The sequence below is a fragment of the Radiomyces spectabilis genome (genome assembly GCF_025331425.1).
Source record: "Radiomyces spectabilis strain NRRL 2753 chromosome Unknown BYT42scaffold_12, whole genome shotgun sequence".
Classification (NCBI taxonomy): domain Eukaryota; kingdom Fungi; phylum Mucoromycota; class Mucoromycetes; order Mucorales; family Radiomycetaceae; genus Radiomyces; species Radiomyces spectabilis.
In genome coordinates, this window is record NW_026251937.1 from 1,009,975 (window position 1) to 1,035,718 (window position 25,744).

The following is a 25,744-nucleotide window of genomic DNA, read 5'->3' on the forward strand; positions in this document are numbered from 1 at the left end:
CTATCCTCGTTTCATTCCGATGGCTTAGCCAATTCACTGCTCGCTCCACAATGGGCCAAAAAAAAAAAAAAAGTCGACAAGAGACCCAAGGCTCCCTTTACCAGAATATTATCCAGCCATGGCCGATTCCATTCCTTCAGAAGTTACCCTGCCTTTTGGAAAGCAGCTGGCTGCTAATGGTATACATTTTTGTTCCTTTCTCTTTTCTTTGCAAATGCGAGCTTGATCTAAAACTTAAAATCGCTCTTTTTTTTTTGTCGTTGCAGAAAAAAAGACTCGTGACAAGGCCGTCCGCATGCTCCGTCAATATCTTTCCAATGGACCTGCATTACCTCGATTGGAACTGTTGAAGCTGTGGAAAGGATTGTTCTACTGTAAGTTCCCGTGGGGTTGTATTCGGATCTGATGTGTAGTTATTGAATTTGGATGGGCATAGGTTTTTGGATGTCAGACAAGCCTTTGGTTCAGCAGGCACTTGCCAACGATCTCGGCTCACTTATCATGGACATGCCAACCGACAATGCGGTTCCTTTCTTGGCGGCGTTTTGGGAAATTCACTGCAAGGAATGGGCCGGTTTGGATCGACATAGGTAAGAATTATTTTTTAGTTTTTGATGTGGGTTAAGGATGCTAATACGTGAGGTTTTGCCTAGACTCGATAAATACTATTTATTATTTCGACGAGTGATTTACTTTTCGTTCCAGTTTTTGGCACGCGAAGAGTGGAACGAAGAGTTGGTGAATGCTTACGGTACGATGTTGTTGGAAGGCCCATTGCATCCCAAAGATCGCACGAAACCCGATGCGATTCAATATCACATTATCGATCTGTACTTTGAGGAGTTGGAGAAAGTATTGGACGATCTGCGCGCACAATTAGATGAGGACGAAGAAGAGAAAGATTTGGAGGTTCCCATGGAAGCTTTAACACGACCTCTGACTGTCTTGTCGACGGATGCTGTCAACAAGGTGACACGCAAGAAGGCGAAAGAAGCCATTCATGCTCACGAAGAAGAGATGAAAGCCATGAAAGAAGATGCCGAAGATGAAGAGGAGGATGCCGAGGAAGACGACGATGCCATGGAAGAGGATGCTTAAGATTTCCGTCTCTCATATTGCCTTTTTTTTTATTATTGTTTCACGTTCATTTCATGTTCACTTTTTTTTTAAAACTTGCATAACCGTTTGTACACATATTATATCAATTTTTGTTTTATTTCACAGGGTTCGGATGACTTTTACGAGGAAGATTGTCGCATGTTGCGGTAGTAGCGCTGTTTTCATGCCATTTTGCGATTTTGTACTTGTCGGGATGATGCCGAGTAATGGGATCTTACGGAGGAGGTCATACCGACCGAAGGGGTAGTAGACATGTAAGACATGGACACGTCCTCAGTGACATGAGTGGTTGGAATAGCGGGTTCTTGCGTCTTCATACCGAGTGCTCCCAGTAAACTCTTTAGCAACCCTTTTTTCTGTTGAGATGGAATGGTATCGGCCGCGTTTGGATCTATGGGATTAAGGTAAAAATTGAGTGAGCTTGGGTGTGCCCATGTTTTGTTTCTATGAACATTTTTACCACTGAGCGGGAGCGCATTATCGTTGGCACTCAAACTGATAAAATAAGTGAAGGGAATAAGCCAGACGCAGACACCGAAAAAGGAAGCGATGTCCATGAAAGGACGATGATTTTGCATGAAATAATTAAACCAGAGAAAGTGATCGGCAAAGACAAGGACTACGGAAAAAGGGTGAGCACCGAGAAATGACTTCTCGTCTAGTGTTTCCGATTTCTTACCACAGCTGGCCAAGAATGGTAAACTGGTGAGTTGAATAAAGGGAAATGTTTTCAAATTCAAGCTGTATACACCGTGGCATAGTACGGAGAACAGTAGCCGAAAAAATGGCAGACGATCAAATACACAGAGAAACAAATGGACAGCGAGCACAGTCTAAAAGAGGATCGGTCACATCACACAACTTTTGCAAGATGGTTGCTATTCTCGTGAACCATACGTACAATGGTCATGCCCTTGATGATCTTTTTCGTGTAAACTGTGTATTCTTCCACCTAATATTTTTGGTTAAGGTTCTTGTCATCGCGTCCGTGAGTAAGCGATTGGTGGGAAGGGACTTACCAGTTCGGCCAAGTAATACAACCCACATGCTGAAAAAAAAACCCCATGAGTATAGATCAACCTCAATGAATATTCATTCTGTTACCTAAGCTAAAGACAAGGAATCCTAGCCCTGCTATGGAAGCAACATAGGCTACCAGATGAAGCACAGTCATGTTCGCGTCTAATCAGGAAGGAGCCCAACCGAGTGATTTGCCACAAGCTGAGTGGGACCAAAAGAATTTCGGGATTTCATTTTCCGCTTGCCCGTTCTTCAACCATAAACCAACCTTTTTTTTTTCTTACACACTACTCTGAACTTTGATAACGAAGCGTTCATTTGGGCAATGATGAATCGTATACCAAGATTTTCAAGATTTTGAATCTTTCATATCGTCCAAGAGGTCGACTACGACCACAGCTTTGGAGGTAGAAAAAAAGAAAAAAAAAGTCAGCACAAGTTGTCAGGTCCGCCCAGCTTTCAAAGGTTGGCGACAAGACAGAACTTAACGCTTTATGGAAAAGTAATGAACAGAGTTGCAATAGCAAATCAGACGACTTTATTCAAGTAGTCTTCCAGGATGTTTACAACTGTGACAATAGATTCCGTTCAAATAACGGAAAAATCTGGTGAGCAGACTCAGTCTCGTACATTCATAGTGCTCTTTCTTCAACTTCTCCGATTTTTTCACTTTTACTGTAATTAAATACAGTATACATTCTATGCTACTCATAACTCCCGGAAAAACGAAGCCATTAGGATGTGCAAGCAAGTATCCAATGTTTTCATAGCATATCTTGAACCAAAATATTTAACCTTACTTTGGGTTCAGCAGAATAAGTCCTCGTCTTGACATCTCCGATGACATGATATACAGGCAAAGACGGTGAGATAAAACCGAGTTACTGTATTTGCAATAGATTGAAAGGTATAAAAAAAAAGGAAGGCCCCAACACGATTCATGCGAAGCTTCGCCCGCAATTGTATAAATTTTCAAATCTTCCTTTTAGTATACCATGATAAAGGGGTGGAATGAACGTATCGGCGAATATATTGGGAATGCCAAAAAAAAAAAAATTGTTCAGTCCCCTTTGTTGAAAGTGGGTCACAGCTAATACTCAAGACTAAAAAAAAAACTAGAAAGGCGGAGCAGTCGATAGACATTGAGACCAACTACATTGATAGTCGCGTCGTTGTTCACAAAATCCATCGGATGAGGATTGGTGGGACAAGAAAAAAAAAAAAAAAAGACAAAAATGGAGAGACAGCTGCAAGAGACTTTCAACAAAGAACGCGTTTGAGCGGAATTTTTTTTTTCTTTTTTTTTTTGGATTAGGAAAAAAAAGTTACAATTCTCATTATCATTTTGTTATCGTCCTCCAATCGCCGGATTTTTTTTTTCTTTTTTCAATAGTCGACCTTATTTACTTCATCACCGCCACTATAGAATAATATGGTAATCTTACGTTCCTTAACCCATTCACCATTACGAAATCCCATATTCCCGCACGATATGGCACGCGCCAAGTTGTATAACGCGACGTGTTGTGCATAATGGGAAGAATGCTTTGCTTTGAGCATGAAACATAGATCGTGCAATGACCATGTCTGACGTGTTATTCTTTCTGACATAGGCAGACAGAGCCCTTGATTCAGGTAGCAACAAAGATAACAGAGATAAAGCACCCGTGCTATCACAATCGGCGCGATCAGGACTTCAGGTACTTGTCGTTCAGCATAGTAAAAAAAGAAAAGCGAACAAGAGAGGGAAGGGGGAAACAAAAAAAAAAAAAAGGTTGGGCCAATGACGCGATATTTAAGCGTGGAGTTTAGTTTCCTGTAGGTCGTATCCATCGTTACTTGAAAGAAAAAGGCAAGAGTAACACTCGAGTCGGATCCAAAGCAGCCGTGTACACCGCCGCCATTTTAGAATATTTAACAGCAGAAGTTCTCGAGTTAGCCGGTAACGCTACCAAAGACTTGAAAGTAAAACGTATCACGCCCAGACACTTGCAACTTGCCATTCGCGGAGACGAAGAACTCGATGCATTGATCAAAGCTACCATTGCCGGTGGTGGTGTCTTGCCCCACATTCACAAGAATCTCATTGGCAAAACCAAGATGGGAAAAAAGATGTAATCGAAACTCACCGATTTTACCGCGTCTACCAAAAAAAAAAGGGAGGGGGGAGAAAAACAATTATTATTACTGTCGCATAATTTGTGTTTCCTTTGTATCTCTTGCTTCTTTTCTCTCTTATCATTGTTCTTACCTAGAGATTACTTGTTTTCCATCACATTTACAGATCTTTCACGGCTCTTTCGAAGCTTTTTTTTCTTCTTCACCCATTATTTTAGCATTTATTGTTTTATATCTTCAGAATACAATTGGACACCCACGATATTTGATGATTGGGAAGAACAATGATGGTTGACGGTATATTTGCATGAAATATAGGCCCTCCGGTATAAGCTTGCTTGTCGTTAGGAGATAAACGTAACGTAGAAATTCATCACTATGTCATGAAACATGGTAGACAAGTCATTAGGAATAAGCTTTCGCAGCCGGCTATTCTTTTTTTATAGGCCCAAAGTTGGGTTGCCATGATGGCTGTTGTATGATAACGTGTTGGTGTTACTTGTTTACCGCGATTCAACCTGGAATCCATTACTGTGAACCATCGCTGCTATATCACTGCGCAATAAACTCACTTGATAAAAATATCGCAGCACTGGATAAGCAATGTGCGCGAAAGGGTCATTTAATGTGAGCATACAGTATTCCGTTTCATTTTATCTTGTCGAATAGAGATATTTCCAATAATAATGCATGAATATGCAAATGCCATGGAGAAATTTGACTCGGTGTGGCGAGAATTCAAGTGAAAGGCTCACGACACAAAATAAAACTTTAACAAACTTCGCGAGTGTATATGTTTCTGCTGTGCGGACAAATTCGTAAATTACTGTAGGCGAAAGCGGACGGTGCAAATAAAGTAAAATAATAGACTTGATAAAGCGACTGTAATAAACTCACTTCACCATGTGTCAGTCATGGCATTATTCCTTTCCTTTCCGAAAAATAATCTAACATCACCAATAAATATGAAATAAGGCCAACACTGTGAAAATGCTCCTATCGAAACGTTTAACGATCTTTTGAAAGAGGAAGCGCGATGGCCATTCGGCTGCCGACGTCCGCGATGCTGCCGCTGAACACCGCTTTCTTCCACCCGATTTGTTTTAGTCTGAATCGAAAACGATCCGCTTCTGAGCACCGCATGTTCGAGAGTCCTTTCCCAGAGAAATCGATCTTTCGAGAATTACGCGTAAGAAATGCTGCTGTTCATGCCATTCCCTCCATGGATAAACCAATTTCTGAGTGGATCCTGTTTCTACAGATATCACCACAATATTCGAAATCCCCTACAAGTTCAATTTACTGCAAAAATATGCCAAGGTCACGGCAGTTCCGTATAAGCATAGTATGACACAGTTGGACAGTGTGGGAGGTATCGTTTTTATTTTTTTATTTTTATTTTTTTATTTTTAAAAGGTTTTGAATGGCTCCTAAATTCGTACTGTGGGGATCTCACTCATCAACCATCAATTGGTCTTGTGCTTCTTCGTAAAGGGCTTGCCACTCTCCGAGAATAATTCGAGTGTACTGAATGCCGTCCATCGCCAACGAATTGCAACCAATTACCACCAGCCCTCTCAAAGTTTGGCATTGGTCCACCAGCCTGCATACGCCAATGGCTGTGACAAACGTATCCACTACCTCCAAATGCTGCAACGGGCTCATTGTTTCCAGTACTCGGTCGTTCGTACGCCATAGTGTGACAGATTATGTACTTTAACGAGAGGGTATTCTGGAGAAAGGCGCACAGATGGCTTTCGTTAATTCCTTCAAAACAGATGAACATTGTCACCTGTAGTTGACTATTTTTGTTCCTAACTTTGTGTACATATTGTTGTTCCTCTGTCGTGGATGAAGAAAATGATCGCTATGTGGCGGTAGGTCAGGGGGGGGCAAGACCCCCGGGAAAAAAGAAAAAGAGACTGTGCTATTCTGTTGGCCATTGAATACGCAAAGATTTATGCGCACATCAACTAAATCTTACCGAAAAATCAACCGCTTATTGACAAAAGATTAGAGTTAAGAGAACACCATCAAGCGAAACCTTTGGATACACAAATTCGAGTGCGGAGTTTTGAGTATTGGAAATGGAGCATCCCATTTCAAACACATCTTTAATCAGCTACTATTCCCACTTCCCTAAGAGCAACATCCCTACTACACATCCAAAGAACCAAACTTTGTGATCTTCAAGATCACACGCGCAACTAGTGGTTGAAAGATTAAAATCTTTGGGAAATTAGCGATTGTAAATCACATGATCTACACCAAGTTATCAGGACCTGTTAAACCTTTTTTTTTTATCTTTCAACCATGCCTCGCTGCCCACTTTCACAATAATAGGCGAAACAATCAGCAGCAAGGTTCCGTTTGATCAAACAGAGCATCGTCGTCTTTCAAATAAAAATGTGAGTAGAGCTCTTTTTGAAGAAAAGTTGTTGATGATACGACTGGCGGCTTTGTAGCATCCTTTAATTTGGGTTTCCTGTCAGTTATACTGCCATTTATACCTTTCATTCTCTTTCAATTTTCAATGAATCGAATAATACATAAGCAGACGTGCCTCGATCTATGAATTCATGCATCAGTGGGGTGACTATTCTTTCATCCATGGAAAATCATATATTTTGGTCTTCAATTTTATCTTTTTTCTTTTCTCTCTCTTGATAAACCCTCACTATCATTGTATCAAGATCCCATCCGCATCCATCATCCAGGCCATTCTTGTTCCGTGTATTTAAACCGACTACCATCCTCAAAAAGGTAAGCGTCGAGTGGTCTACCATCGATTTTGCTCCGGCAAAACAGACTTATCTCTCCGTTACTTCCATCCTTCTTCCAGCTTCTGGTTTCCGTTTTCTTTTCGCATGACAAGTTCTGGATACTACAAGTTGACTTTCTCTCGCCATCCATCCATCCATCCATCTGGAGAAACCGGATGACGTTAAAGGCCATCGTTGGTGGTGTGACTCACTTTTTCATCAGAAAAACGCTTACGTGTCCTCTTCATGGTTCCTCTCCTTTGGATTGCTTCTCATCATATGGTATTCGCGATGTCTTCCCGATTATTGTATTTTGTAGTTTATAATTTGTATTTTGTATTTTATATTTCATGTACATATTCTTTTCGCAATCTTTTCCTCTTTTTTTTTTCCCACACGGTTTTTTATGAGGTTTTTACTGACGCGACGATTGTTTTTTTTATCATCATGTAATTTATTTGTTTTTCTTTCTTTTTATTCGGGGGACTCTCGATATCTGGAATCCAACTCGAAGTTACCGTCACTTCTGGCCACGTCAATATCTTTGCCTGCTTAAGCTGACACCACCGATCCATCGCTTAACTGTCCCTGGAAGCAATTTTATTTTCCGCATCGAAGAAGAAGCTTACCTGGGGGTCCGTATCATCTTTTTTTTTTTTTTCCGGTACACCATTTGGTCCAAAGGCAAGTCCAATTTTCTTTTCCTTTGCTATGATGTAATGAACGTATACTAATTCAAAAATTTTTCAATGTCATATAATCCAAGTCATGTCAAGCAATCAATGGCTATTGCAAACTCAAATAACAAAGGTAAAATATCTTGACGAAAACTTGAATCAATTAAAGAGCTTACTAACTCAATTTTTTAAATACCCAACATACGCACACATCTTTCTTGATCTATCATAGCCTGGGCGGGATGGAGCTGAGGGGGTCAATCAGTGCTGCTTTGCGCGTGTTCAGAAACAAATCACGTTGCATGGTATTGCCATAAGGTTGTCATTAATATACCAAAGTCCGTCAAGAGTTCTCGCCCAGGTTATGCCGTGTATGCGTTAGGCTTTTTGTCTGACGAAAGTCGCTCAATGTAAGAGGGCGGCCTCCGGTGGCAGGCGGCATCCATTGCACAGCGGGTGTGCGGCTTGTTATTCGTTCCATCTGCAACAGTGGCCAATACACACTGCACTCGCCAATAAAGAATAATCGGTAATGGTGAGTTGAGAATGACACTTTATTATCTAGCCTGGAACATTATTAAAGTCTAAAAGCTGTAATGACGAAGGTTGGGAAAAAAAAAGGCCAGAAGAAAAAAAACCCAAAGCTATTAGACTACATTGTCCGGAGAGAAAAGATAGAGTGGCGAAGGGACAAGATGAATCACAGAACAACACCTGGAGAAAAAGGGGGAACAGGTGGGAGAGGGAATACGACAGGCTGAAAGGAAACAACCGTCACCAGGACCCCATAACCGCAGAGAACGACGATGCGGAAAACGCCAGCTGAGAGAAAGGATGAACAGCTGGATGGGAATTTCATAGGGCTGAATTCCGAAAGGGAACGGGAAATGCCAGGCCAACGACTGCCAGGCAACGAAAAGCACCAAGAGCACGAACGCCGGGACACCGAAACGACAGAGAGAGCCTTGCACCAGGAACACCAGGACAGAACGCGGAAGGACTTGACACTTTGAGACGTTTTGCTTCGTGTATCGGCACATACGCCACCCAGACCATTCCCCAGCCGCGAATGAAACATAACCGAAAATTGGTATGTCCATTACGGACGCTATTGTCATAACAAGTTCGCTGCAGATAAACCATTGCATCCGCTAATACGAACGCTGATACGAACTCTACCAGTGGTAATAACTGCAGAAAAATGCATCATCGCGGGAATTAACCTGCTCAAACTGCTAATTATTACCCGCACAAGTGAGTATCGTACACGCCAAGCACATCCTAGACAACGTCCCGCCGAAGTAGGAAGAAGCAATATCGATGTAGGCACAACCAGGCCTTCCGCAAGTAGGTCACCAAAAACAAGCGGCTATCAACTGGGACGCCACTTGACTTTCAATCGGAACCCTCTAGTCGAACAGATATAATTTTGCCTCAGATCCCAACAGTTCGACACCCCTCGTGTTGATGAGATGACCCCACTTCGTCAGCAACAGTCGTCGGGGTCCCTGCGTCGCAATAGGGGAGGTATTTATCATGCGATGTCGGCTCAGAGGCTCTCTAGGCAGCATAAGCCACAAGCCTTGACGTGAGACCTATTCACTACACAGCTGTAGCGTGTGGAGTCCTTGGGTCTCAAAAGCGTACTCAAAGAGTAGCTTGCTCAACGCGTAACTTTGAAATAAGAATAGTACAGCCCACCCGCAATCAAAAGATTGACATCAGTGTTGGAGAACAACCTTGGACGAAATCATACAGGGAATGCATGGCCAAGCAAAACGTTGACCAACCCAGAATGAGGAGCGGCGATGGGGTATACAAAACATGCAAGAGTAAACAACTGTGGACTTATTGACAGTGGAGAGAGCGTTTCCAAACTTCCAACAAAGTGGACCAGGGAAAAAAAGTGATGAAACGACGAAAGAGAAGGAGAGTAGCAAAAAGCCCGATTCACTTGCGCAGTACATTGCTGCGGAAAAGAACTCAGAGCTATTCTCATCACCGACCAAGCATTTATGAAGGTGCTGGCTCGGCAAAAAGTACCTTTGCTCAGCTTATACTTGTGCATCAGGCGACGTGAAGCAACCTTCGCAGCGAGGGAAGCCATGGTCGATCATGTTGTTATGCCAATACTTAATTATTTTGCCTCCTTTTTGCCATGACAGTGAAACGGCATCACTATCCACACAGACTGACGCACGTCTAAATAAGACAAAACTGCCGCTGATTCCTGCATCGACGCGTCTGTGTTGATGGAATTGTCTTCCATGCGTGATATAAAGTTATCAATCTCGATGGATCCTCCTTTTTTTTTTATTGCGGTGCAATGGGGTCCACAATGCTAAAATTTGTTCATTTTTGTGAATATGGCTTCAATCTGCATTGATGTAAGACGTGTAGGGTCACTTTGGCCCTCGGTTCGCAGGTTTGGAGTTGATGTTCACTTAGCCAATGAATATTTTTTTTCATTGCCGCCAAGTGAGTCGTAACTAGACGATATGCAGTTGACTTCGTATTCCAAGAATAAGTATAGCCAAAAATGCATCGCCGAGCTACAGAATGGCTTGAAGTGTTGTTATCACAATCCTCCATTCATGAAACTAGGCGTATATTTTGACGCATATTGCGACTGATTATTTTTGGATTCACAGCTGTCTTTCGTAGTTCGGTTGGTACATAGTATTTTGATCAACACTTGGTGCACCCTACTCGATTCAAAATCAATTAGCGAATAGAAAATGGACTGCACACCCCTGGTGCCTGGATATGAACTGAGCTCAGCGCTGAGGTTGAGGTCCAACTTACTTGAAGCTTCGTTACAATGCAACATTCCTGAATCCTATATATCATTGAAATCCCTAAATGTTTCTATCAAACGGACCAACCTTGCCCGTAGTTAGGCGCACGGAACCTTGCGCAAACCAAACACCTTTTTTCTGAATGCATGACCTTTTTTTCCTCTCATTCTGAGATTTCGAATCCCGCCATGGCCAGAAAAAAAGGTGGGTGGATTGCACGGAAATCACTTTAAGCTCACTGTCTGATTTGATACCTGAACGTTTTCGATTACACACAGCTTATCAAGCTGTTGTTGCCAGATTCAGCGTCTGTATCTTTCACTACGACTGTATCCACACCTTTTTTTTTCGCTCTCCCTCTCCCTTTTGTTGTTCCCTTAATCTCCCTTCATACTATCGTTAATGTCAGGTGCAATAAATGGATAGAGGTAACATAATGATTAGGACCGTATAATGTTAATCACTTACCGTAGTTCTAAACAGGAATGATCATTGTATGTAAACAGTCCTATCGCCCACAGGTGAAAACAAGGAAGTCATTACTTTCGAATTATTTTGGAAAACTATTTATCCAGGTTTTTTCAATTAAACTGTATGCGGTTTACCATTGTACATTGGCAAGGCAGCATACGAAGCACAGATCCAAAGGTTTTAGCTAGACCTCGGCGAGATTTATGCAAAAAGGCAGAAAATTGGTGTGAAATCTTCTGTGACTTGTTTCAGCCTTTTTTGTTCCCTTCTGAAAATGCAAGCTTCGATTTTTTGGTAATTTTTTCTCGACTTGTTCATCAATACGATAGATCACAACCATCTGTATGGAAGTCCTTTATTCGAATTTCACGGAATCACTTCCGATTATCAAAAAGGCCATTCTTGAAGCCGATTTCATTGCCATTGATGCGGAATTCACAGGTACCACTATCGAGTTTTGGATGATGAGGTACCGTGGGGAGAATATATACTGATCATCCGCATCGATTAGGTTTGCATCCGTCCAACATTCACTTGTACCCAAGTGACGATCCTCAGACCCGTTACGACAAGATCAGAAATAGCGTCAAGGAATTCACCGTCATTCAATACGGAATTTGCGCATTCAAACGAACTGGCGATCGATATGTTGCCAGTCCCTTTAATTTCTATATCTTTGGACGTGATACCAACGAGATTGCTTTCCATCGCAGCTTCCTATCAAGTGCCAGCTCTTTAAGCTTTTTACTGCAGAATAATTTTGATTTCAACAAGTTGATCGCCGAAGGCATCCCTTTTTGTAACTATACCGAAGAAGAGGCCATGTACCCGTCGTCGAGCGGCACTACCCTTGTTGATCGTCGCGATGTTACAGGTAAAATTACATCATGTCATTGCCCTCTGTACGCAAGGCATAGTCTCATGATCCTGTGTAGAGGCCGTACTGACGAAATCACAGCAAGACTTTATGTCGAATCTTCGGTAAGATCATTCTTGTTATCTTTTGCCAAACACAACTTGTATTCACAAATCGTAAATAGAACGAAAATCTCAGAATGGCTCCAGGCGGAATCGCAGAAGCCGTTGATTATTCAGACAAATTCCGGTTTTCAAAAAAAACTAATCTATCAAGAAATCAGAAAGAGGTATCCCTATGCGTTCTTTCTCTTCTTCTCTCGTGACGATGGCTCACCAAAGTTTCATATCAGTAGTTACAATGGGTTCCTGAAAGCCGCCACACGCGATACCAAACATTTACAAATTACCAAATTATCGGAAGAAGAACGTCGTAGCCGGCCCAAAGCTAGTAGAGTAAGCCTCCATCTTAATGATTGGAGACACATGGGTTACTTGATCCTAATCGCATTTTTTTTATCAAGTTTACCGGTCCCAACTTTCGTACAGTGATTGATCTGATCAATGAAGCGGGTGTTCCCGTGGTGGCGCACAACGGCCTGTTCGATCTGTGTCATTCAATAGATCAGTTTTGGCGTTACCTTCCTCAGAATATGGTGGAATTTAAAAAAACCGCCAAAGAAATGTGGCCAGTGTAGGTTATTTTGCTCGGAAATCGGTCGCTCCCGTTTCTCATACGATCCCTGATTAGATTCGTCGATACCAAATATCTAGCTGAATTTCATCCTGCGCTCATGGTAATTTTTCGCTCCTCCAAAAAAAGGACACTTATCCCGCGGTTATTAATAAATGTCTCGTTTGTCAGAATTGTTTCCAGTCCACCGTCTTGGGCAATTTGTATGCAGCGGTACAAGAAGAAATGGAAGAGAGCGGACCCAAAGTTGGTAAGCGCATATTATCAAACGAAGAAAATACCGTTCTTCTGATGAACCTTTTTTTTTCAATCCATGCAGTTATGGCGGAAAACTTTGATCGATATCAAGGCCAAAGTTTCCATGAAGCAGGCTATGATGCCTATATTACTGGATATGTTTATATCGCCTTTGTACATTTTATTCTGGAAAAGCAAGGTATGCACGCAAACGATGTAATGGGTGATCACACTATGGGCATTAACAATGCGCTACAGAGGAAACTCAAGAGAACAGTGAAAAGGAAAAAAGCAAAATTGATGACAACGCAACCGTGGAACACGATAATCATGAGGCCGATAGCGACAGTGAGAATGACAGCGATAACGAGAACGACGATGCTCCTCCCGAACCGAAAAAGAGAAAATTGAGTCTTGACACATCGGACAGCGTGACGTCCCGGAAACTATTCTTGAAAGAATCACTTACACCCTACTATAATCGCATTTATCTGATGCGATGTGACTATCCTTACATTGATCTGGAAAAGACCGAAGAATACAGTAAGCATGCAGCCCTGACACTCTCTATCATATCCACCGTTTTCTTATGCCAAGTTTGTTTTGGAAATAGTTTTCATGGAGCGCGCCAACCGATTCTTTTTGAGTAATATACCGATTGGGTTGAGCAAGGAAGGCCTGGAAAAGATATTCCATGATCTTGCGCCTCTGTCTATCTTCTGGGTCAATGATAGCCAAGCCTGGATGGATATCAAGCATCCGAACAGGATTGAATTAGCAAAGTCTGGCCTGGTTGGTGTTGAGAAAATCTTGCCTTTTTTGGTGGAAGGTGCCGAAGGAAACAGTTATGGCATCACAGCTGACGCAGCCAAGATTCTGATCATGACGCACAAAGAATGGCGAGAAAAGTTGAGCCCTACAGCGTCAACAGATGCCGGTGAACAGAACGTGAAGCAGGTAGCGACGGATGCTAAGCCAGCCAATGGCGTAGCGAATGCAAATACCAGTTCCAAAAAATCAAGTACTGTGCCCGCCTCTTCCAACACCATGCCCATGTCCACCCAATTGATGAATAACGAAGTGCCCACTGGAGGATCTAGCTATGATGGTAAAAACTATTCAAAAATGAAGGTCCATGGTTACAGTTTAACTGATAGTTACTTTACAGATTTAGATATCCCGTTACCTCCAAGTTTCCAACGCCTTCGAGAGCCCTCTAATGCTATTAAGAAAGCTACGCACAACCAGCAGCATGGGCATCAATGCGCCAATCATCAATCAAAGAAACGTGCTTTTGAGTCTTCCCAAGAAAGCCATCATGTAAAGCAAAACAAGGCCCAACGAAAGAAACAAAAATCGCAACATGATCTGTAGGATGATACTTTGTAGATATTGTAACATACATTTTGTACAAAATGCCTCTTTCATTTTTTCTTCTCTAATTATGAATTCTTTCAGAAAACAATTATACAATGGCACCCTAAGTGATCAAGTGCACTAAATTTGAAACGCATTTGTCTGCCATGCTTTAACAGGAACTTGGACGCATGCGGAGGGCATTTCCAAAGTCAGCACGAGCAGTCCATGAAAAAATTCTAATAGATAGCCGCATTGGTGCGGCTCGTAGATCGTGGTCCCACTGTGATGATCTGTCTAGTGCCAAGGATAGTGCAACGAGGTATTCGACATGGTGCCAGATACGGTGCCTGTTTACGATATTACACAACAGCCAACCCCTCGGTACGGAAAGAGGATCTGTCTCCACTAGCCAAGCATTTGAAAGATTCGATCAAGGTGAGATTGCAAACAAACTGCCACAGTGGATTCATTGGAACGAAATGCTAACTGTTGCGCGTTTCATCTTTGTTGTCTTCTCGGCCGTTCTTGTAGCTCACGGGACCAATGACGGTGGCTCACTATATGCGTCAAGTGCTTGTGAATCCTTTAAGTGGCTACTACATGCATGGCGATGTGTTTGGGCGACAGGGCGACTTTATCACTTCACCTGAAATCAGTCAAACCTTTGGAGAGGTAGAAGCAAACATCGAGTTGCAAGAAAGACGAAAAAAAGCTCACATAGAATGGCAGTTGGCAGGTGTATGGTATTTGACAGAGTGGATGCGTCTGGGAAAACCAGCGAAAACGCAGTTTGTCGAATTTGGGCCAGGTCGAGGTACCCTGATGAGTGATATCTTGCGTGTGAATATTGTTCAATGACCGTGTGGTTTCTGTCAATGCGGATGATGCTTATTTCCGGTTTTTTTTTTTTTTTTTTTTGCAGGCATTATCACGTTTCCCATACTTTTACGAAACCATTACGGATGTTCATTTGATTGAAGCCAGCCCGGGACTTCGCAAGATGCAACGAGCTACATTGGTGGAAGGATCGTCGGATGCGGATGTGACCCGGCTCGCTGGCGACAAGGATACATTTCCAGTTGAAACTATTACGCGTCCCGACGGTGTCAAAGTAAATTGGCACGACGGTATTGAAGTGATTCCAGGTATGGGAAAAAAAGGCTTCTTTGTTCATCCAGTTGTATCATGAGGAATAACGGCTCAAACTCACTTTTGCAGACCAGTGGTCATTTGTCATGGCTCACGAATTTTTCGATGCGCTTCCCGTTCACAGTTTTGAGGTAAGACAACGGCGCCATGGCGATGTACTGCACCAATGAACACCCGAAGCTAAAGTGGTGCAAACCTCTATCACAAGAAAACAGAGGAGGGTTGGCGGGAAATGTTGGTGGATATTGATGACACAGATGAGTCGTAAGTAGCCCCCCCTCCTCCCCGATTAAGTAATTATCTACTAATTCTGCTCAATCATGGAAATTTATTTCTGTTTTTGGCATCTCCAATTGTGTGTTTTAGGGAATACAATTTTCGTCTTGTCCGTGCTCCAACCCCGACCATTGCCAGTAAAGCTTACATGGATCAAAACGATCAGTTTGCCAACCGTGATCCTGGCGATCGCGTCGAGATTTCTCCCGACAGTTGGAGTGTGATGGAGAAGATGGCTCAATTGGTACAAAGAAACGGCGGTGCTGGCTTGATCATTGATTACGGTCAGGATCACATCCAAGGTGACACGCTTCGTGTAAGTCTCTTGAATATCATGGAGAAAAGATTCCCAAGCACCCTGGTTTTTTTTCCGTTATAATGATACGTCTTCATTCGCTTTAATGTCTTGCTGCTAACCATTTATTCGTTTTTTCATGGATGGATCAGGCTATTCGAAAACATCGCATTGTTCATCCAATGAGTGATCCTGGAAGTGCTGATCTAAGCGTCGATGTGGATTTCGATATGCTGAAACAGGTGGTCGCAAAGACGCAAGGTAGGACGAATTGTACCCTTTTTTTTTCTGAACATCTTGGTTTTACTTTATGCATAAAAGAAAAGAGAAGCTGAAAAAAGTCTATTTGTGATCGGGTTACACAATTAGGAATGGCCGCGTTTGGCCCAGTGACACAATCCCAATTCTTGCAGTCTTTGGGCATCCAATTGCGTTTGGAGATGCTGCTAAAGAATGCAAAGACACCTGAAAGTCGTAAAAATATGATTCAAGGCGTGCAACGTTTATTGGATCCGGAACAGATGGGAAGAATCTACAAGGTGCTTGCTTTTGCCCACACCACCGAATCTGCTCAAAGCCCCCCTGTAGGTTTTTAGATTCAATGCATTTTTCTTTCATTGTCCTTTAGCATTATTTATTGTTCATTTGGTTTTTTTTCCTTTCTGCAATTTTATGATTTGGGTGGCTGTTATTTCCATGTATGTTAACAGATACGTCCGAGGATCACATGGTGTATCGATGGATAATAGGGTGTATTTTTTTCTTTAAAGGTTGGAAATTTGTCCAGGATTGGTATACAGAAGGATTTACGTTTGTGGAGTTTTTTTTTTTTTTTTTTTTTTTTTTGGCACTTGAGTCCGAACTCTTTCATTGCTTCAATTGGACCACATTTGCCTAATCTGAATCAAAGATGTGTAACAACTTAAAATGCGCCATTTACCAGGAAATTGCAGCAATATCTGCCGATGATTGCCATTCCTGGCAACTTTCAACTTTCTCGGTAAATGGAGTCGTGACACGGTTCAGGAAAGAATGTCTATAAAGGTGTTTGGTGTTCAGATCAAAACTGTCATGTGTACCAAGATGCCAATTCGTGGACGTTCGATTTGGGCACGGACAGTGATATCGTGCAACTCTGCCATCCTTTGGATCCGCCTACCAGTTGAATGGGGTTTTCATGACGAATAAAGAAAATGAGAAGGCGTTGATAAATTAAGCAAAACATATGTAACTTTTTGAAATGAGATCATTCTCATGGCTCGCTTCGCAAAGGATCAGGTGGCTTTTTCTGCTTGGAATCGCTCACTATAAAATAAGGAGCTCCCTGACTCCATGAAAAATAAAAGATAAAAATTACCCATCGACTTTCTACTGCATTCTTCATTGCATCCTTTTCCTTTTCCTTTTTCTAGTTTTCTTTAATTTTTATATACTCTATTTTCTTTAAAACCTTTTTTTTTTTTTTACATTGATTAACATACTCTGAATTCTTTATACTTTGCATTCACGTTACGTTTGGCATATAACTAATGGCGGAAAACGTGCGGGACGCTGATCGGCGTTCGGAAAAGGAATTCACAGAAAAAATCCAAGCGGATGATGTAGATGCTTATCTTGCCTATGAAAAGACCGACAAACTTGATACGGAAAGTCAAAAGCCCGTGAGCGAAGACGATGATGAAGATATCGATATTAAAGTGGTGAACGAGCTGGCAACAATGGAAGATGATCCCACTCTCAGATCCTTCACTTTTCGTGCGGTACTGGTGGGAACGGTACGTATGATGATCCAACCCATGCACATACCGGTCTGTCTCACGCGAGCATTTATTCATGGACCTTTTTTTTTTAGCTCCTTGCTTGTCTTAGTTCGTCCGTGTATCAACTGATGTTGTTCAAACCCGTGGGTATTCCATTGACGGATACCTTCATGTTGTTGATCGCGTATATCGTTTGCACGGCGTGGGCTAAATACCTTCCAGAGGGTGGTTGGCTTAACCCTGGTCCGTTCAACGTGAAAGAACACACATGCATATTTGTTATGGTGTCATCGGCCAATCATTCGGCGTATGCAACCTATATCCTTTCCGCCCAAGAACTGTACTATAACAACCCCCCAGGACCGGCCGGATCCATCTTTTTGCTGTTTGCCACGCAGCTCGTTGGTTACGGTATTGCCGGCCAATTGCGTCCTTACCTTGTCTATCCTGCCAACATGATTTGGCCGCTCACTTTGCCTACCGTGTCGCTTTTGCGAACTTTCAACTCGGAAAAGAACGAAGCTCGATGGCGTACCAAATTCTTCTTCATGATCTTTGGTGCCATCTTTGTCTATGAATTCATTCCGCAGTATATGTTCCCCATGCTCGGTGGTATTTCCATCGTGTGTCTAGCCAAGAACGATTCCGTCTGGGTGACTCGTATCTTTGGTGGACTCAACGTCAATGAAGGCTTGGGTATCCTGTCGCTCAGTTTTGACTGGAATCATTTATCGTACCTGAACCCTCTGATCATTCCTTTGTGGGTACAAATGAACATCTTCTTTGGTATTATCCTGCTTTGGATTATCGTACCCCTGATGTATTACACCAACGTATGGGACTCCCAAGCTTTCCCGTTCCTGTCGAATTCCATCTTTGCCATCAACCAAACTACCGGCAAGAGCATGATTTACCCGCAAAGAGACGTACTGAATGAAGACAATTCCCTTAATCACACCAAACTCGAAGCGATCGGCATTCCTCAGTATTCCGGTGCCTTTGCCCTGAACTACATCATTATCAATCTTGCCGTCACCGCCACTATTGCTCACGTCGCGCTGTATTATGGCAAAGATATTTGGAGTAACTTCCGTACCTTGAAGCAACGTATTCGCGAAGGACAAGTCGATGTTCACATGCGGCTCATGTCGGCCTATAAAGAGGTAACTTGTCAATTCATGCAACCTTTTTTTTTCTATTCTAACTAATTGGCCTTTCTTTTTATCATTTCCTGATGACCTCCGTCCGTTTAGGTGCCTTCTTGGTGGTATTACGCCATTTATGTCGCCGGCATTGGTCTCAATATTGGTATTGCTTATGCCAACCACAGCCAGTTGCCATGGTGGGGTGTTATTTTTGCCATTGGTGTTTCAACCATTCTGTCGTTACCGTTAAACATGATTCAAGCCATTACCGGATCAGGTTTTGGTCTGAACGTGCTCACAGAAATGATCTGTGGTTTCGTCTTGCCCGGTTATCCTAGTGAGTCTAAAATTTTACCACTGTCTGTCTTGACTTATTGCCTAATAATTGACTGTACCTAGTTGCCAACATGTATTTCAAGACGTTGGGTTACAATACCATGAGTCAGGCCGGTAAAATGGCCCAGGATCTCAAGATCGGCCACTATCTCAAGGTGCCGCCGAAAATGGTCTTCTTGAACCAAATCTGGGGAACGGTCATTGGCTGCATTTTTAATTACATCGTCAATGATGTAAGTTCTTTTTTTTTCGCTTACTTTTTTTCTGGGCCCCTCAGAAAAAGAAGAACGCGAATATGGCTATACTCACAATCTGAGGGATGTTGAACTAACCCTTCCGCCTTTTTTTCATTGATAGGTCGTCGTCAAATCCAAACGCGAAATCCTGTTGGATCCCATTGGTGATAACGTTTGGAACGGTTCTTCGCCTCAGGTAAACGAATCACATGAAAATTTGCGCTGCATAGACCGTTTTCATTCAACTGTGACAATGGGAAATCTAGACAATCAATTCCGCTGCCATTACATGGGGAGCTATTGGACCGATGGCCATGTTTGGCCCTGGCACCAAATACTATATCTTTTTATGGGCATTCGTGATTGGGTTCTTTGTGCCCGTGCCTTTCTGGTTGCTTAGCAAGAAGTTCCCTAAGCGAGGCTTTGAGTTGATCAACGTGCCCATGATTCTCATTGGTCTTTGTATTCTTCCTGGTTCCAACTCGTCGTGGATTACCGTTTCCTTTGGCTTGATCATCTTTTCCCAGTGGTACATGAAACGTCGCCATCGGGAATGGTTTGTAAAGTATAACTATCTTATCTCGACGGCCTTGGATTCCGCTACTTCGCTCATGGTTTTCTTTATTGCCTTTGCCTTGATGGGTGGTGCCTCTGGCAAGGAGTACCGCTTCCCTACTTGGTGGGGCAATCGTGCTGGTAAGTCTCGGCCTTTTTTCCTTTTTATTTCTATGCTTACTAAACGGGCTATTTAAACTCACAATTACTTACCATGTAGATATTCGATACATGGATCAATGCTGCATGAATTGTCCAACTTAGTTTATACTGTGTTCTCTATTGTAATCGTTTATTTTATCTCTTTTCTCTTTTTCTTTTCTAGTTTTGATAATATTGTATTATTTACATTCTATTCAGCTACTCCTCGAAGGAGCAGGTTTCCGATAAGTTTTTCATTTTATTTTTTTCGGCCTTCAGCCACTCCAAATAAAAAAGTGACCTCTTTTTGCTATCTTAGTTAACCAATCTTCTCTTTCCTTCATTTTCGTGCCACTAGTTGATACAATTTTCATCGAAGCAGGAAGCTTATTTTTTTTTCCCTTGTGCATGTGAGCGAGGCCAATGACGCTAATATGTATTCGTTTGGCTGAGAATAAGCAAGCCTCGTATCGTACAGAATATTCTACACTAAAATCAGTATCAAAAGAATGACATTTGCACATCGTCATAGAGTGTTTTCAAAGGGGTTTTAGCATAGAACTGGGCTCTCTTGACGAAGCGTATCTCGACGAAGTATATCAGTTTACAGAGAGCCAACCTATACTAGTGGAACCAACGACGTCTCTCCATCGTTGCATGCTGCACCGATCGGTTCTACCTCACAACATGCTGTTGGAGGAGAATAGGCACAAAAGATGGCCTTTCACCCAAGTCAACAGCGACAAGCGCTGTAAGAAAACAAAGCAATGCTAACGGTGGTGAGCGGCCAAAAAAGAAAAAGAGAGAAACGACAAGTTGGCGTTTTGATTGGCTCAATGCAAGAGAGGCGGAGTGTTTTTTTAGTGAAAGAGTCACGACAAGACCGGCTTTCAATTTTTTGAAATTGTTCCTCGTTTTTTTTCGAACCCAAGTGCAATAAAGTTAAGGCACAAGGAGAGAGATCCGTACCTGCACCCTTAGCGATCCATCGATCCCACCGTACCCGAACAGCTTCATGTCTCATGAAACGCCTCGTCCGCTGGGTGTGGCCGGCTTAATACCGACAGTGCCACCGACCGATCACGAGCTTAGGCTCACCGATAATCTCGTCAGAACTTTACACGATTACGGTCTCTTTGAAAGTGATCAAGAAGCTCAAAAACGGTAATTATTGGAATACACTGCATCTTCTTTTCCTTTCTGTTCATTTTGTATGCTATCTGCGCGAGTACTAATCCCTTGTCTTGTTCTTGTTTTTCTTCTCTACTTTTGTCATGGATAGATTGATGGTTTTGGGGAAGCTCGATAAACTTGTCAAGGAATTCGTGTTCCGCATCAGCAAGATGAAAGGGTTTTCTGACGTGGCGGCAAGAGAAGCCGGCGGCAAAATCTTTACGTTTGGCAGCTACCGTTTGGGTGTGCACAGTGCAGGTAAATTATCATTTTTTCCCTTTTCTTCCTCCCGCGTTTCCCAGTGTTTGACTATCCGTGTCTGGAGAATTCGGGCCAAACGGGGACGCATAACTGACAGGTGGACGGGCAAAATGGGAGCAGGATTGCATATCAACACTTTGTGTATTATTTTTTATTCTTGTTTATTCACTGATATTAGGTGCTGATATCGATACCTTGTGTGTATTTCCTAGACATGTTGGCAGAGAGCATTTTTTTACTTTGATGTTTGACATGTTGAAGGAAAGACCTGAAGTATCCGAACTTACGGTAAGTCAGCTATAAATTACAGTAGGCCGCGTTTCTCGTCACTGACATTTGTCTCCTTCTTTATTGACGAATTCCAGGCAGTAGTCGATGCCTATGTGCCTGTCATCAAAATGCACTTTTCCGGCATTCCTGTAAGTCTAGTGTTCTGTTTTTCTTGGGGGGCAGTTTCTGTTTCTTTTCCCATAAACTTATCCATGGATTTTGGCTTTTTTAATAGATCGACTTTGTATGTGCACGTTTGGATGTCGAGTCGGTTCGGGATGATCTTCAACTGGCAGATAACAATCTGTTACGGAATTTGGATGAACGTTGCATTCGTAGTCTGAATGGATCGCGTGTCACGGACGAAATTCTTCGACTGGTTCCTAATATACCTGCATTTCGGTTGGCCTTGCGTACCATCAAATTGTGGGCCAAACAACGCGCGATTTATTCAAACATCATGGGATTCTTGGGCGGTGTCGCGTGGGCAATGCTTGTCGCCCATATCTGTCAGCTTTTTCCCAATGCATGTGCGGCCGCCATCGTTACACGTTTTTTCCGTATCATGTACCAGTGGAAATGGCCCCAACCGGTACTCTTGAAACCGATGGAAGACGGACCACTCCAGGTCCGAATATGGAATCCAAAGGTAGGAAACAAACAGAGGAACTGACGCTCACACCCACCAAGCTCTTAGCTTTTTCGGAACTTGGCCACTCATTATTTTCAAATTGGTTGATAGTTGTATCCTGCTGATAAGAGTCACCGTATGCCCATCATTACGCCCGCGTATCCTTCCATGTGTGCGACCCACAATGTGACTGATTCGACCAGAATTATCATGATTCAGGAATTCAAGCGAGCCGCCGAGATTGCTGAAAGGACCATGGTGGGGAACGGGAGTTGGGAAGAGTTGTTTGAAGAGAGCAATTTCTTTCAGGCGTACAAACACTATCTGCAAGTGATTGCTAGTTCGGATTCAGCCGAGACGCAGCTCGAGTGGCACGGGTTGGTGGAATCGCGGCTGCGGCAACTGGTGCTAAAGTTGGAACTTGTGGATATGCTTGTATTAGCGCATCCATACATCAAAGGCATCGATCGAGTGCATTACTGTTTATCCGATAAGGAAAGATGGGATGCCGCCCATGGTAATTATTTGCCTGAGCGTACATTTTCTCTGGGTGAAGGCGGCACGGATGTGAATCATATTGATCAAATCAAGGAGAACATGAATTTATCCGAAGATCAAGAACGCTGTCTTCGACCTGTCTATACCACCAGTTTTTTCATTGGACTTCACGTCGAACCGAAACCAGGTAAGCATAAATTTTTTGCACTAATACGGAATAAAAAAAAACGGGCGAGCTAATAGATTGTGATTCTCAAATGGCGCAGATGGATCTTCAGGTCCGCGACAGCTGAATCTTGTGTGGCCTATGCAAGAGTTTCTTAAATCGGTCAAGTCATGGGATAAATTCGACGAGGCGTTCATGAGTATCATTGTGAAAAATTTGAAAGGGTATATTACACACGCGTGGTCCCGCCTCGTTTTGGTTGAAAATGGGATTTTGATCTGATTGATAATGATTTTTTTTTTTTTTTTGTGGATGCATGACCTTTTTTAGTGCCATGTTACCAGCCGACCTTATCAATCAGGGAACCAAATCAAATCGTTCGCCCGTGAAAGTATAAGGTAGAGTAAAAATACGGCTTGCTCCATCATTATTGGATCATCTAATAATTCGATTGTCCTTTTCAAGAACAGTTTTACTTTTTCTTTCATTTTGGGGTGCAATGAAGAAGCGACTCTGAACACCACGGTCTTGATGAGAACAAAATTTTTCCTGGGGTGGATGACGATGTTCGGCTACCGCTGATCCTTGTAACTGCAAGTCATGTAATCGTCGGCATAGAGTGCTTATTATCACATAGATATCGTCGGATGCCACAGTTGGGAAAGCAGGACCCATTCATCGGGGAATCTGGTATTCCCTTTTCTTCCTTTTGCTCGACTCGGATCTCCCATTTTTTTTCCTCATCTTATGCTCTCTCTCACATTCTCACTCACACACACAAAGTCTCTCTCTTCCTCTTTTTTTTTTCTTTTTCATTTAGATTCTTTATCCACCAATAAATATTAGAAAAAGAAAAAAGAAAGGCTCTTCTATAGGACATGCGATTTGTTTGTGTAAAGCATACAATCTGATGGGTTCCCATATTAATTGCTATGGAAATAATCTCAGTCAATATTCTAGACGACAGAAACTTTATAATGCTAGTTTAGTATTTAAACTCTTCCCAATATCCTTCCCCATCCCCGGGATTGCTCAAGACAGAATAAGAAATATAAAGTAGGGAGAGCGATCAAAAAGACCAGAAACTCCGTTATGAAAAGAGGAAGGAGGCATGGTTTCACTGGATCGGAGTTGCCAAGTTTTTTTTTTTCTGTAAGTATGGGTTCGACAGTTCAGAATTTTAAGCTATGGGACATCTGCACGCTTCGGCAACGTTACGATGACATTTGATCAGCTACTGGAAAGCACCCCCACCGCATTACATCTTATTAAAGGTACGAACAACAATGACCTTTTACCTTTATCGCTTTAGCCGCCAGGGTCTATGCAAGGAGAAAAAAAGAAGACCTAACAGGCTTATTGTTGATTCACGTCAGCTGTCGAAGTTATTCAAACACAAACATCGCACCGAAACTCGGACAATGATCAAGATACACTTGCGCATGAAGCATTTGACTTTTTGCGTTTAAAAGCAGCCAAGGTTCGATCCTGTTGTGGCAGTAAAAGCAATCGAAAGAGATGGAAAACTAACCTGGCCATGTGGAAGCAGGGAGATGTAGAAGCAAAAATCAAACTGTGCACTATATTAGAAGACGAGTCGACGAGTGATCCAAATGATAAGCGAGAGGCGGCGATATGGGCACGTAGTGTGTTTGATCGTCGGCTGTCGGGTGCTATTTTACCGTGCGTGACCGAGTTGGGTGCGAACAACACGGGATCCCAGAGTTTGCTGGACACTGTATTACAGCAAGCCAATGATGGACAGAAAACCATGTGCCATTTAGTAGGATTGTTATTTCTGGATGGTATTGGATTGGATCAAGATACGTCCAAGGGCGTCAGTTATTTACAGAAAGCCGCCGATGCAGGACATGAAGCTGCCACGGTCGAACTGGCGAGTATTATGAGCGATCCGTTCAAGTACCCGAATCAGTACAACTTGGAACAGAGTCTGGAACGGTATGAATCGGTGGCGTCCAAAACCGAGAGCCAGCGACGGACCATGTCGGCAGCCGACGTACGTGCCTTGACGGATCTGGCCCGTGTTTATTATGAAGGCAGTGAAACGTTACCACGTGATATCGATAAAGCGTATCGATATGCGCGTCGCGTAGCAGAGAATGTTGGGGAGCAATATTGTCAGTTTATTGTGGGCGATGCGCTGTTACACTCATTAGGCGGGATTGCGGTGGACGTGCGACAGGCCATTTTTTGGCTCACTCAGTCTGGGGAGCAGGGATTCCCATTGGCGGTGGAAACGTTGGCGCGGATCTACTTTGAAGGTCACATCAAAGGCATCCAACGTGACTTTGAGCAGGCTCATTACTGGTGTATGAAAGGTGACGATCTGTGGCCCTCCGGACTGGGCTATTGCCAAACATGTCTAGGCGATATGTACCGTGCAGGCATGGGCGTGCCCAAAGATCTCATGCGGTCCTTTGAATACTATCAAAAAGCCGCCAGTCAGCAAGATGCACCGCAGAATTATGCACGTTACATGCTCGGCGAAATGTATGTGTGTTTTTTTTTTCTTTTTCCCATACGAGCTCAATGTTATTGCATTGGAAACATGCGGGAAACATAGCAACTCAATGTATGGTTTTTTTTTTTTTTTTTTTTTTTTTTTTTTGTTATGGTTGTTAGGTTTTATTTAAGCGAAGGCTGGCAGCATAATCATGCGGTAGCGGCGGAATATTATAAACTCGCCGCCAATGAGAACTACCAACCTGCACGTCAACGATT

At 42.7% G+C, this 25,744-nt stretch overlaps 8 protein-coding genes across 8 annotated transcripts; 7 read left to right on the top strand and 1 right to left on the bottom strand.

Annotated features, from left to right (window-relative positions):
* Positions 1–295: 295 nt before the first annotated feature.
* Positions 296–1,098, top strand: BYT42DRAFT_595329 (uncharacterized protein; the record flags this gene model as incomplete). Its single annotated transcript, XM_051570842.1, has 3 exons — positions 296–374; positions 452–590; positions 654–1,098. The coding sequence occupies 3 exons, from the start codon at positions 296–298 to the stop codon at positions 1,096–1,098; spliced, it is 663 nt and encodes a 220-aa protein (XP_051420241.1).
* Positions 1,099–1,189: 91 nt separating this feature from the next.
* BYT42DRAFT_97504 (transmembrane adaptor Erv26-domain-containing protein) lies at positions 1,190–2,366 on the bottom strand. Its single transcript, XM_051572915.1, has 5 exons — positions 2,139–2,366; positions 2,021–2,071; positions 1,799–1,952; positions 1,580–1,738; positions 1,190–1,510 (listed from the first exon to the last, which is right to left on the bottom strand). The coding sequence occupies exons 2-5, from the start codon at positions 2,027–2,029 to the stop codon at positions 1,281–1,283; spliced, it is 552 nt and encodes a 183-aa protein (XP_051420242.1). The 5' UTR covers positions 2,030–2,071; positions 2,139–2,366; the 3' UTR covers positions 1,190–1,280.
* Positions 2,367–3,348: 982 nt separating this feature from the next.
* On the top strand, positions 3,349–4,583 carry BYT42DRAFT_583261 (histone H2A.V). The gene is made up of 3 exons (XM_051569760.1): positions 3,349–3,574; positions 3,753–3,839; positions 3,952–4,583. Exons 1-3 carry the CDS (start codon positions 3,572–3,574, stop codon positions 4,255–4,257), a joined length of 396 nt encoding a protein of 131 aa, XP_051420243.1. The 5' UTR covers positions 3,349–3,571; the 3' UTR covers positions 4,258–4,583.
* A 6,726-nt stretch (positions 4,584–11,309) lies between these two features.
* On the top strand, positions 11,310–14,125 carry BYT42DRAFT_502594 (CAF1 family ribonuclease-domain-containing protein; the record flags this gene model as incomplete). The annotated part of the gene is made up of 9 exons (XM_051564839.1): positions 11,310–11,406; positions 11,477–11,824; positions 11,924–12,110; positions 12,177–12,276; positions 12,345–12,512; positions 12,686–12,764; positions 12,834–12,950; positions 13,010–13,294; positions 13,365–14,125. 9 exons carry the CDS (start codon positions 11,310–11,312, stop codon positions 14,123–14,125), a joined length of 2,142 nt encoding a protein of 713 aa, XP_051420244.1.
* A 546-nt stretch (positions 14,126–14,671) lies between these two features.
* On the top strand, positions 14,672–16,426 carry BYT42DRAFT_595330 (S-adenosyl-L-methionine-dependent methyltransferase; the record flags this gene model as incomplete). The annotated part of the gene is made up of 8 exons (XM_051570843.1): positions 14,672–14,782; positions 14,840–14,950; positions 15,033–15,255; positions 15,329–15,390; positions 15,468–15,523; positions 15,749–15,851; positions 15,983–16,091; positions 16,200–16,426. 8 exons carry the CDS (start codon positions 14,672–14,674, stop codon positions 16,424–16,426), a joined length of 1,002 nt encoding a protein of 333 aa, XP_051420245.1.
* Positions 16,427–17,181: 755 nt separating this feature from the next.
* BYT42DRAFT_538293 (OPT family small oligopeptide transporter) lies at positions 17,182–20,179 on the top strand. The gene is made up of 7 exons (XM_051565513.1): positions 17,182–17,605; positions 17,683–18,753; positions 18,844–19,072; positions 19,135–19,304; positions 19,429–19,503; positions 19,574–20,003; positions 20,083–20,179. Exons 1-7 carry the CDS (start codon positions 17,360–17,362, stop codon positions 20,124–20,126), a joined length of 2,265 nt encoding a protein of 754 aa, XP_051420246.1. The 5' UTR covers positions 17,182–17,359; the 3' UTR covers positions 20,127–20,179.
* A 1,105-nt stretch (positions 20,180–21,284) lies between these two features.
* Positions 21,285–23,330, top strand: BYT42DRAFT_583288 (Poly(A) polymerase central domain-containing protein). The gene is made up of 6 exons (XM_051569761.1): positions 21,285–21,434; positions 21,616–21,725; positions 21,803–21,856; positions 21,943–22,356; positions 22,450–23,023; positions 23,103–23,330. The coding sequence occupies exons 1-6, from the start codon at positions 21,290–21,292 to the stop codon at positions 23,282–23,284; spliced, it is 1,479 nt and encodes a 492-aa protein (XP_051420247.1). The 5' UTR covers positions 21,285–21,289; the 3' UTR covers positions 23,285–23,330.
* Positions 23,331–23,862: 532 nt separating this feature from the next.
* BYT42DRAFT_583294 (uncharacterized protein) lies at positions 23,863–25,600 on the top strand. Its single transcript, XM_051569762.1, has 3 exons — positions 23,863–24,276; positions 24,379–24,482; positions 24,549–25,600. The coding sequence occupies exons 1-3, from the start codon at positions 24,222–24,224 to the stop codon at positions 25,584–25,586; spliced, it is 1,197 nt and encodes a 398-aa protein (XP_051420248.1). The 5' UTR covers positions 23,863–24,221; the 3' UTR covers positions 25,587–25,600.
* Positions 25,601–25,744: the final 144 nt, after the last annotated feature.

Coding starts and splice junctions, on each gene's coding strand:
- BYT42DRAFT_97504 (XM_051572915.1), bottom strand. Junction 1,739..1,798: donor ACCATTCTTGGCCAGCTGTG/GTAAGAAATCGG, acceptor CTTTTTCCGTAG/TCCTTGTCTTTGCCGATCAC. Junction 1,511..1,579: donor TAATGCGCTCCCGCTCAGTG/GTAAAAATGTTC, acceptor TTAATCCCATAG/ATCCAAACGCGGCCGATACC.
- BYT42DRAFT_583261 (XM_051569760.1), top strand. Junction 3,840..3,951: donor CGGCGCGATCAGGACTTCAG/GTACTTGTCGTT, acceptor CGTGGAGTTTAG/TTTCCTGTAGGTCGTATCCA.
- BYT42DRAFT_538293 (XM_051565513.1), top strand. CDS start 17,360: ATGGCGGAAAACGTGCGGGACGCTGATCGGCGTTCGGAAAAGGAATTC. Junction 18,754..18,843: donor TCATGTCGGCCTATAAAGAG/GTAACTTGTCAA, acceptor CCGTCCGTTTAG/GTGCCTTCTTGGTGGTATTA. Junction 19,504..19,573: donor GGAACGGTTCTTCGCCTCAG/GTAAACGAATCA, acceptor TGGGAAATCTAG/ACAATCAATTCCGCTGCCAT.
- BYT42DRAFT_583288 (XM_051569761.1), top strand. CDS start 21,290: ATGGTTTTGGGGAAGCTCGATAAACTTGTCAAGGAATTCGTGTTCCGC. Junction 21,726..21,802: donor CTGAAGTATCCGAACTTACG/GTAAGTCAGCTA, acceptor GACGAATTCCAG/GCAGTAGTCGATGCCTATGT. Junction 23,024..23,102: donor TCACGTCGAACCGAAACCAG/GTAAGCATAAAT, acceptor CAAATGGCGCAG/ATGGATCTTCAGGTCCGCGA.
- BYT42DRAFT_583294 (XM_051569762.1), top strand. CDS start 24,222: ATGACATTTGATCAGCTACTGGAAAGCACCCCCACCGCATTACATCTT. Junction 24,277..24,378: donor CGCATTACATCTTATTAAAG/GTACGAACAACA, acceptor GATTCACGTCAG/CTGTCGAAGTTATTCAAACA. Junction 24,483..24,548: donor TGCGTTTAAAAGCAGCCAAG/GTTCGATCCTGT, acceptor GCCATGTGGAAG/CAGGGAGATGTAGAAGCAAA.